The sequence below is a fragment of the Colobus angolensis genome, unplaced genomic scaffold (assembly GCF_000951035.1).
Source record: "Colobus angolensis palliatus isolate OR3802 unplaced genomic scaffold, Cang.pa_1.0 Scaffold21, whole genome shotgun sequence".
Classification (NCBI taxonomy): Eukaryota; Metazoa; Chordata; class Mammalia; order Primates; family Cercopithecidae; genus Colobus; species Colobus angolensis.
The window spans coordinates 6013427-6024787 of NW_012115266.1; the positions used below are offsets into that span (position 1 = coordinate 6013427).

The 11361-nt window shown below is 54.0% G+C and overlaps 1 protein-coding gene across 3 annotated transcripts in view; it reads left to right on the forward strand.

Moving 5' to 3' along the window:
- MACROD1 (MACRO domain containing 1) overlaps positions 1-11361 on the forward strand; it is a 169999-nt gene continuing 158638 nt past the window's right edge. For all 3 annotated transcript variants that reach the window (XM_011942609.1, XM_011942608.1, XM_011942607.1), the window contains exon 1: positions 1-102. In XM_011942609.1, the coding sequence (XP_011797999.1) occupies positions 51-102 (52 nt within the window). In that variant the 5' untranslated portion in view covers positions 1-50. The remainder of the gene's footprint in view (positions 103-11361) is intronic.

Sequence of the window (11361 nt, forward strand, 5' to 3'; positions counted from 1 at the left end):
CGGCGGCGGTGGGGCGGACAGCCGGGGTGCGCACTTGGGCCCCCCTGGCCATGGCGGCGAAGGTGGACCTGAGCACCTCCACCGACTGGAAGGAGGCGAAATGTAAGTGTAAGCACGAGGGGGCGCGAGGGAGAGGGCGGGCTCACGTGGGGCTTCCCGGCTGGGCAGCCCCCATCAAGGAGCAGCCCCTTCCACCCTAGATACCTGGGGAATTTGAGGCCTCATCTGCTCTGGAACGGACCCCTCCTCCCCATTCACAGCCGTCCCCGCCCCCTGTGTGTTCCCAGCCCCACAGAACAATTCACTCCAGACCGGGTCCAAGTGTCCACGCAGGGGGCAGCGTGAGGAAGGCGACCTTCCTTACCCCTCTGGAATGGGTCACAGGGCACCCCAGAGATTGTACAGGACCTACCACCTTCCTCCCCTGTGCAGGAGGAAAACTGAGGCCGAGTGTTGCAGCTGGTTTCCCCAAGGTCACCCAGGGAGCTGGTGGCAAAGTGGAGGTTATAATCCCGGACTCTCCAAACTTTGCACAGTGTGGTTCTCAAGTGCTCGGGAATGAGCTGAGGGAACAGCTCCGGGGCTGGCGTCCCACCTGGTGGAGCATGTAACCCCACAGAGTGACCTCCCTGGGCTGGCCTGTCCTGCCTCCACCCCACCCCAAGCCCGCACTCTGATGCCTTTCTGGGCACGTGGTATGGTGCCCTTTTCCCCTTCTCGCTGGCCTCTGGCCACTTGTTAGCAGTTTGCTCATGCCAGGAACAGAGGTTAGACGAGCAGGTCAGGGCAGAGGTGGGGTCTTGTGCCTGTGACAACTGATGACACCCCCCAAGAATCACACCACTTCCTCTTTCTCCTGGAGGGGGCATGAGTCCAGGGCCTGGGAAGGGAGAGAACCCAAGCTGCCGCTACTGAGCCCCAAATAGCTCTGCCGGGCACCCAGCTGTCCCTGCCTTTCAGGGTCTGCCTCCTGGGATCCTGTGACTCTTCCCAGCTGGATCCCCTTTCAAAAGTGCAGGGAAGTGGCTCGTTGGCTGGGCCTCTATGGTGGAGTAGGTATGGCCTCTGGGCTGGGCGGACAGGATGGAGGGTCCTGCAGTGTTAGGGGTGAAGAGAAGATGGCTTTCTCGGGACCAGAGGTGGAAATCAAAATGATTTATTCCTGACATGAATTGCGTGGCCTGGGCCAGGATCTAAAAGTGACGGCAGAAAGCACCGACTTTAGTCTGTGAGCCAGTGGAGAACTTGTCAGGGACTTGACCCTTGCCCCAGAACAGCAGGAGGAGTTGGGGGCTGGCAGAGACCCCTGGAGGGGGAGCCACTGTCCCCACAGAGACCCTGCTCCCCTGAGCACTCTCTCAGAGAACAACAACTCAGGAGGTTGGGAAAGAGCTAGGGAGACAAGGCACCCAGGCACCTGCTTGAGGGCTGCCGCACTTTCCAGGATCCAGCCCCCACAACTCTACTCCTTGGTGCCAAGAAAGCAGCCAGACCTCATGATTGGGCTGGGGTTCCTGGGCTGCTGCGCTGTCGCTGGGGTCTCCCTCTTTGCTTCGAGCTGCGATTTCCAATCATGCAGCGAACTTTTATTGAACGCCCTCTAGGTGGCCAGGCTGAGGACTCAGACGTGTGTCAGACAGGCAAGGGCCCTGCCTTCATGGAGCTTGTAATCTGGTGTGAAGATTACAAAGCATCTATTGTAAAGAATGTGTTCTAGCAGCTGAGACAAGGCCTGGTAACCTCAGTGCTGTGAAGACACCATAGCAGATGGGGCCACCTGAGCTGGGGAGATCAGAGGAGGCATCTCAGGGGTGGTGGCCTGAGAAGAGGCATTCAGCTGGGGAATGATAGTTCAGACCCGTTATTGAGTGACAGTGGGCCAGGCCCAAGGAGTGGGACCGGTCTGGGGGCTCTGCCTGCTACTAAAGCCACAGTTAGAGGGACGCTTTTGGGGGTGAGACATGGAGATCCCCCAATGGTTATCTATTGCTGTGTAACAAAATAACCCGAACCTTAGTGGCTTAAAACAGCAAACCTGCATTCTCTCCATCTCTGAGGGTCAGGAAACGGAGAGACGCTTAGCTGGGTGGTTCTAGCTCAGGGTCTCCCTCCCCCGAGGCCGGGTGGGACTTCGTTAGGGTCGGAGGATTCACTTTGGGGCCTCTCCACGGGGCTGCTTGAGTGTCTTATGGGATAGATGTCCTAAGCCTTTTCCCCCAGAGCATGTGCTCCACGAGAGGGATCGTGAGGAGACCCCGACGGAGCCACAGTGCTTTCTTTGTGACCTTGTCTTCAGAGTCTCTCCCGCTTTATTCTAGGGGTTAGAATCGAGTCAGGGAGTCTGGCTATACTCTAGGAGAGGGGAATTAGGCTCTACTTCTTGAAAGAAAGAATCTTAAATAATTTGCAGGTGTGTTTTTATTTTCTTAAAAAAAATTTTTTTTGAGACAGAGTTTCGCTCTTTTTGCCCAGGCTGGAGTACAGTGGTGTGATGTCACTGCAACCTCCACCTCCTGGGTTCAAGTGAGTCTCCTGCCTCAGCCTCCTGAGTAGCTGGGATTAGAGGCACGCGCCAGCATACCTAGCTAATTTTTGTTGTTGTTGTTGTTGTTTTGTTTGTTTATTTGTTTTGAGATGAAGACTCGTTTTGTTGCCCAGGTTGGAGTGCAGTGGTGCGATCTCAGCTCGCTGCAACCTCTGCCTCTGGGGTTCAAGCGATTCTGCTGCCTCAGCCTCCCCAGTAGCTGGGATTACAGGCGTGTGCCATCATGGCTGGTTAATTTTTTTGTATTTTTAGTAGAGATGGCCAGGATGGTCTCAATTTCTGGACCTCATGGTCTGCTCGCCTCGCTTCTCAAAGTGCTGGGGTTACAGGCGTGAGCCATTGCACCTGGCCAATTTTCTTAAATTTCTTTTTAAATTTTTTTTTTGGGGGATGAAGTCTCGCTCTGTCGCCCAGGCTGGAGTGCAGTGGTGCGATCTCGGCTCACTGCAAGCTCCGCCTCCCGGGTTCCCGCCATTCTCCTGCCGCAGCCTCCCGAGTAGCTGGGACTACAGGTGCCCGCCACCACACCCGGCTAATTTTTTGTATTTTTTAGTAGAGATGGGGGTTTCACCATGTTAGCCAGGATGGTCTCGATCTCCTGACCTCATGATCCGCCTGCCTCGGCCTCCCAAAGTGCTGGGATTACAGGCGTGAGCCACCGTGCCCGGCCAAAATTTTTTTAATTAATTTAATTTTTTTAGTGAGACAGGGTCTCACTCTGTTGCTCAGGCTGAAGTGCAATGGTGTAAAATCATAGCTCACTACACCCTTAAACTCCTGGGCTCAGCGGTCCTCCTGCCTCAGCCACCTGAGTAGTTGGAACTATAGGTGCACATCACCTTGTGCAACTAATTTTTTTTTCTTTTGACACAAGGTCTGTTGCCCAGGCTGGAGTGCAGTTGTGAGATCTCAGCTCACTGCATCCTCAACCTCCTGGGCTCAAGCGATCCTCCCACCTCAGTCTCCCGAGTAGCTGGAACTACAGGCATATGCCACCACGCCTGGCTAATTTTTTGTATTTTTTTGTAGAGACAGAGTTTTGACATGTTGCCCAGGCTGGTCTCAAACTCCTAAGCTCAAGCAGTCTACCCACCTCAGCCTCCCAAAGTGCTGAGATTACAGGTGTGAGCCACTGGCAGCTAATGTTTTAAAAACTTTGTTGTAGAGACTGGGTCTCACCATGTTGCCCAGGCTGGTCTCGAACTCCTGGCCTCAAGTGATCCTCCCACCTCAGCCTCCCAAAATGCTGGGATTACAGGTGTGAGCCACTGTGCCTGGACAAGTATATTTTTTAAGCCATCACATTATGGGAGATCTAGGGGGCTGCCTCAGCTGGACTCTGCCTCTGATTAGGGTCTGAGCTGTGGCCCTTGAAGACCCCTACACTTTTCATGGTTACGTTCTAATCACACTTTCAGCCAAGTTACATTTGACAGCCAAGTGCCGCAAGTGTAGAGATCTTCAGTGCACAGCATATGCAACTGTGCAGCCACTACGTGGGTCAAAAGGTGGAGCATTGCCATCACCCCAGAAGTCGCCTCTTTTCACTTGGTACCGTCTGGAGCTAATCACTCTTGTGATATCTGTTCATTTTGTCTCTTTTTGAAGTCCAGCCCCTTTTACTCAATATCTGGCTAGTTCGTCCATGTTATTGGATGTGGCAATGATTCGCTCTTTTTTATTGCTGTATAGTGTTCCAGCATATGAATGTACCACAGCTTGTTTCCCACTGTTTTGTTGTTTTGTTTGGTTTTGTTTTTTTGAGATGTAGTCTTGCTCTGTCGCCCAGGCTGGAGTGTAGTGGCGTGATCCCAGCTCACTGCAACCCCTCTGCTTCCTGGATTCAAGCGATTCTCCTGCCATGTTGTCCAGGTTGGTCTCAAAATCATGACCTCAGGTGATCTACCTGCCTCGGCCTCCCCAAAGTGCTGAGATTACAACCATGAGCCACCATATCCGGCCCCCACTCTTTTGTTGATAGGCATTTGGGTTTCTTGTGAATAAAGCTGCGCTATACTTTTTTTGTTTTGTTTTGAGGCAAGATCTCATTCTGTTGCCCAGGCTGAAGAGCAGTGGTGCAATCACAGCTCACTGCAGCTTGCAACTCCTGGGCTCAAACCATCCTCCCCCCTCAGCCTCCTGAGTAGCTGGGACTATAGGCATGTTCTACCACGCCTGGCTAATGTTTTTAAAAATGTTTTGCAGAGACAGGGTCTCATTGTTATCCCAGGCTGGTCTTGAACTTCTGGGCTCAAGTGATCCTCCCACCTCTGCCTGCAAATGTGCTAAGCACTGAGATTACAGATGTGTGCCGCTGTGTCTGGCTTCCTGAATATTCTCTCCATGTCTTTGATAGACATGTGCTCTCATTTCAGGGCTGTAGCTAGATAGGCCTCCAAATACTTGTCTGCCTGAGAGGATCCTCTCTCAAAGCCTGGCACACAGTAACCAAACTCACAAGAGACTGACGTATAGGTCAGAAGGCACAATGTGCAGTTCGTGGTGGGGAAATGTAATGGCAGTGTGTCTGAAAACTCAGGTGGGCGTGGGCAGAACCTCCTGTCACTATGGGAAAGCCTCATGGAAGCCAAATTGTATTCTTAGGATTGCTCAGAGCATGTATTCTCATCCAGGGCTGGTTGAATGATTTTCGAAGCCTTGCCCTGGGCAAGGTAGGCAAGCTTCCCTGCTTGAGAAGGGTCAGTTCCCCCACAAGGATCCCCTTCCCCGGGCATTTGCTCGGTATTTCCATCTATATGCAGTGCTGAGTGCCTGCTCTGGACCCATGTAAGGATGCCCAGCCCGCGGCCCAGCTTGTCCTCCAAGCTGATGACCAAATTCAGCTTCCCCCTGGACACTCCTTTTCTTTACTTCGAAGCTGATGCTTATTTCCATGGGCCCATTCTCCCTCCAGGCATGTACATACCTTCAGGCTGCATCTTCCTGGCTGGGAGACTTTCAGTCTTCTGGGGAGACTTCAGCAGTGTCTGATTTTACTAGCCAGGGGTTACTTTTTCTAATATATATATATGTATATATTTTATTTATTTATTTATTTATTTTTTGAGACCGAGTTTCACTCTTGTTGCCCAGGCTGGAGTACAATGGCGCGACCTCGGCTCCACCTCCCAGGTTCAGGTGATTCTCTTGCCTCAGCCTCCCAAGTAGCTGGGATTACAGGCATGCGCCACCATGCCTGGCTAATTTTGTATTTTCGGTAGAGACGGGGTTTCTCCATGTTGGTCAGGTTGGTCTTGAACTCCTGATCTCAGGTGATCCTTGCCTGCCTCGGCCTCCCAAAGTGCTGGGATTACAGGAGTGAGCCGCCACTCCTGGCCTGTTTATTTATTTATTTATTTGAGATGGTCTCACTTTGTTGCCCAGGCTGGAGTGCAGTGATGGTATCTTGGCTCACTGCAGCCTCTGCCACCCAGACTCCAGCAATCCTCCCACCTCAGCCTCCCAAGTAGCTGGGATTACAGGTATGTGCCACCACACCCGGCTAATTCTTGCATTATTATTATTTTTTTCTGAGATGGGAGTCTCACCCTGTCGCCTAGGCTGGAGTACAGTGGTGCGATCTCGGCTCACTGCAGCCTCCGCCTCCCAGGTTCAAGCGATTCTCCTGCCTCAGCCTTCTGAGTAGCTGGGATTATAGGCCTGTGCCACCACACCGGCTAATTTTTGTATTTTTAGTAGAGACAGAGTTTCACCATGTTGGTCAGGCTGGTCTCGAACTCCTGACCTCTTGATCTGTCTGCCTCAGCCTCCCAAAGTGCTGGGATTACAGGCGTGAGCCACCGCGCCCGGCCTAATTTTTCTGTTTTTTGTAGAGATGGGGTTTTGCCAAGTTGGCCAGGCTGGTCTTGAACTCATGAACTCAAGCAATCCACCCACCTCAGCCTCCCAAAGTGCTGGGATTATAGGCGTGAGTCACTGCGCCCGCCCTACTTTCTCTAATTTGATACCCTCAGTTTTGAGGCACTTCGTTATCCCCCTGGGAGTGCTTTTTCATCAGAAGATCGTGGAAACACCCTCCCTGTAAAGGCAGTTGAGCATAACTTAAGGTTAGGCCCTTGTCGGTATCTGGTGCTGTGTCATCACAGGAGGGGCCTGGCTTTGGCTCCTTGTTCCAACAACCCTTGCAGACAGAGCTGTGAGCCACAAAGAGCAGGGACATTGTTGTTGTCCGACCTGGGGACGTGCTGCTGCTTCCTCGCTCTCCAAGCCTCAGTTTCCTCATCTATAAAATGGGACCAGTGGCACCTGCTTGGAGGTTGTGCTGGGATCACATTAGAAACCACTTTGGGCCAGGCATGGTGGCTCATGCCTGTAATCCCAGCACTTCAGGGGCCAAGGTGGGAGGATTGCTAGAGTCTAGGAGTTCGAGACCAGCCTGGGCAACATACCAAGACCTTATCTCTCCTAAAAATAAAATAAAGAAAAGGAAAGAAACCATTTTATATACCATGGCCCAGAATGAGTCCCAGTGGCCCCCGTTCCTTGTCACCCCTTAGACCCTCAGGTCTGTCTCCTGTCTCTGTGCTGGCCATGGTGACACCGGGCTCTTGTAGGCTTGTCTCTTGTGCTGGGGCCCTGAGCCTGCACAGCCTAAGCCATCCTCTCCTTGGTGACTCAAGGTAGGGCTGCTACACTCCAGCCTCATACCACACTGTGCAGAAGCCAGGGCTAATTTCAGCCCCCGTGGGATTTCATCCAGGGTGGAGGGCTTATCTGATTTGAATGCAGCACTGGCAAATTTTCCACGTACCCCTGGGGGTCGGGGGACTTCTCCCACCTGTCTCCTGGGGACGCAGCCTTGCCAGTGCCCTGGTGTGGGCGGAGACAAGGGGGCAAGGGAGAGGAGAGAGGCTCCAAGGTGCCGCGTGCTCTGTCTCCCTTTGCTCGAGCTGTGGGCTCTGACAAGACCCTGTTCTTGCAGGCCGGTGAGCACAGGTGATTAATGCCCCTGCCACCGAGTCTAAATGCTGCTGCGTTCTGGGAGCCCAGCCTTTATCAGCCCTGCCCACCTGGCATTCTCTCTGAGAGGAGCTCCGCCTTGGCGCCCCAGCCTGCCCTCACCTCTCTGAACACCATCTTGAAAAGTGCCATAAAGACACTTCTTAAAACACATCATTGAATTCCCGTTGGCCTGCTGCACTTTATGGTTCTGGCGGAGCCTGCTTCCTCCTGCTCGGCTTTCGTGCCTGGGAGCCACTGGAAGCCTCGTCCGGGGTCACGCGTCTCCATCAAAATTTACTGCGGACATCTTTTTACAACACCTGTCTCACTGAGCTGTGAAATACTCTCGCCTCTTCAAAAATGAAAGAAAATGAAAATGCATGTTTTACATCTTTTATAAAAAATAAAATAAAACTCACTTGTGCTTTAAGTCTGCGTTTGTCCTTCTTACAGGAGGAGGTGGGAAATGTTAGAAATTCATGGGCAAGGCCGGGCGCGGTGGCTCACGCCTGTAATCCCAGCACTTTCCGAGGCTGAAGCAGGTGGATCATCTGAGCTCAGGAGTTCAAGACCAGCCTGGGCAACATGGTGAAACCCCGTCTCTACTAAATATACAAAAAATTAGCTGGGCGTGATGGTGCATGCTTGTAATCCCAGCTACTCAGGAGGTTGAGGCATGAGAATCGCTTGAACCCAGGAGGCGGAGGTTGCAGTGAGCCTCAGTTGCACGACTGCACTCCAGCCTGGGTGAGAGAGTGAGGCTCTGTCTCAAAAAAATAAAAACACAGAAATGCGTGGGGCATGTTCCCGGCTTAAGGCCCCTGTTTCTTCTCCGGGGGAATGAAGAGGGGTCCGGTGGGCGAGGACTGCCGACAGAGGATATGGAGGTGAGACGCCAAATGGGCGCGCTTGGCCTTTTCTTTCCCCATAAGTCAGAAACCAGTGCAGTGTGTAGCTCTTTGGGGATCAGCCAGGCCACAGCCTTGTTCTGGTGGTGAGGAGAGACATGCGTCTGGCATGCTGGCCTTCTGAGGTATGCACTTGGGCTCCATAGACTAGAAGGGACAGGCTGACAGATGTCCTCAAGGTCGGCACCCAGCCGGCTGGTGGCAGAGCCAGCATGCTGTCTCTGGGAAGTGGAGCCATCCTGTGGGCTTTGCTGGAGAGAAGGGGCTGTGTGGCCTGTGGGTCACTCAGACCAGGCCACCATGCTTAGGGAGGACAGTGTGGGAGGAAGCCCAGGTTCCTCTCACTTGTGTGTGACCGGGGGGGCAGGTCACTGTGCCTCTTCTCTAGAACATGGTGGTGGCATCTGCCAGATGATATCTGCTAGGGCACCTGAGGTGTCTCTGGTCACCCTGGTCTAGTACCATGGGATGCCTAGGGCCTGCCCAGCCAGAGACACTTCAGCAAGGCCTCTGGGGCCCATCTGGGTCCTAGCCCACCAGTCCTCCAGCATCACGGTGGGTTACCTGACTTTCTGGCCACAGGCCCAGCCGTCTGGGAGTGCCCACACAGTGGCATGCCAAGCCTCGCAGTGGGGAGGTCACAGTTACACAAGGTGACAAATATGGGCACTCAAATTATTTATTTAGAGACAAGGTCTCACTCTGTTGCCCAGTCTGGAGTGCAGTGGCACAATCACAGCTCACTGCAGCCTTGACCTCCCAGACTGAAGCGATCCTCCCGCCTCAGCCTCCCGGGCAGTGGGGACCACAGACACACGTCCACCACGCTCAGCTGATTTTTTATTTTTTTTTTCCTGAGATGGAGTTTTGCTCTTGTTGCCCAGGCTGGAATGCAATGGTGTGATCTCAGCTTACCGCAACCTCTGCCTCCCAGGTTCAAGCGATTCTCCTGCCTCAGCCTCCTGAGTAGCTGGGAGTACAGGCATGTGCCACCATGCCCGGCTAATTTTGTGTTTATTTAGTAGAGACGAGGTTTCACCATGTTGACCAGGCTGGTCTCAAACTCCTGACATCAGGTGATCCGCCTGCCTCGGCCTCCCAAAGTGCTGGGATTACAGGTGTGAGCCACCATGCCAGGTCACTTGGCTGATTTTTTTGTATTTTTTGGTAGAGATGGGGTTTCTCCATGTTGTCCAGGCTGGTCTCGAACTCCTGGGCTCAAGCGATTGGCCTGCCTTGGCCTCCCCAAGTGCTGGGGACCTAAATACTTAGGCAAGGTCCTCTGGCTGCTGTGTTCCCAAGTTGGAAGAAAAAAGTTCTCCACAATTTTGTCCTGTTTGCTTTGTTCTCTTTGGGCCTTATTTTGCCACCAGGAAGGAGTGAATGTGCCTGGTGTGTAGACTGCACTTTGCAGTTCACAGCCACCTTCTCCTTTGACCCTCCCAGCAAGCCTGGGTGTTAGCAAAGGAAGGTCTGCCTTGTCCCTATTCTAGAGATGGGAAAACCGAGGCTCCAAACTGAGCATGGTGTTGGGAGGTCATGAGCCCAAACCTGGCGGGACCTGTAACAGAAGAAAAGGCACAGCCTGGGTCTAGGCCAGCTGCCACCAGCATCTGTCACAGCTCTCGCAGGCAGGCTCTGTGGGGGTCAGAGGCTCAGAAGAGAGTGGAGGGACAGCTCCGGAGGTTGCTCGCTTAAAGGGGGTTTTGAATCTGTGCAACTGATTAGAAGACGTAGGGAGGAAAGCAGCAAGGACACTTCCTGTCCACAGGGAAGGCAGGAGGGGCCGCGGCGTGGGGTGTGGTGACCTTGACCTTGTTGAGGGGAGGGACCAGATTGGGTGGACTGAAGGGAGCATGGGAGGCAGGAAGTGGAGACAGCAGAGGAGGGGGCAGCTGCAGGGGTGTGGAATGTGGGCGTTGAGGGTGGGGACGGGGATTGTTTGAGGGCAGGCAGGACGGTCTGGTGGAGGGGGACCTGCAGCAGTGAGTCCTCTGGGAGGTGGGCCTGGCAGGTGGCAGCACTGACAGGAGGGACCTTCATGCCCAGTGACCTGAAGGAGGGAGGACAAGGTGCGGGCAGGTGGTGGAGGTGCCCGGCTCAGTGGGGGAGGACAGCAGCTGGAGGAAGAGTGGGGGCAGCTGGGGAGAAGGAGGAAGGGGGAGTCCACTGCCGAAGCAGCAGCTGAGTGGCCAGGCTGACAGAGCCCCCATGGGGGAGGTGAAAAATTTAGAGGCAGCCTCTGCTTGGTGGTGGGATTTCCTCCAGTGATTTACAGCCCCTGGGACCAACCAGAGAAATTGGGATCACTTCCTCCCTGAAGCTTTCCTGGCCTCCCCTCTTCTCCGTCAGGCTCCAGGACCTCACCTTGGTGAAGGTGAGAATGCTTGATAAATATTTATTAACTGACTTATTGGCATTCGAGCTGCCGATGAGAGGTGCAGAGCCCGGATGGAGTGGCCTCTCCTCCCTGGCCTGTTCTTTGCCCTCGGTAGGTGGTACCGGCTTCCAGCAGCTCAGCCCTTTGCCACATGCCAGGCTAGCCCAGTCCACTTCCTGTGAAATGCAGGAGGTAGCTTCCCACAGCCTCATTATACAGAAGAGGCCAGCGGAGGCTTGGGAATGCTCCTTGCAGATACCAGCGTCCGCTACCCCCACACAAAGAAAGGAGTCTTCAGATGGGAGCCCCTGGCCTGCTCCTGAGGTCCTGCTGGGGCCATGTGCCCAGCAGGGAGGCTGGCCTCTTGAAAAGGGGAGGCAGGGAATGGGCTGTGAGAAGCAAGGGACACTAGTGATGGAGGGGCCAGCAGAGGCACCCTTGGCCCCTTAGAAAGAACGCACATGGCGGCAGGGCGCGGGGGCTCACGCCTGTAATCCCAGCACTTTGGGAGGCCAAGGTGGGCGGATCACGAGGTCAGGAGATCGAGACCATCCTGGCTAACACGG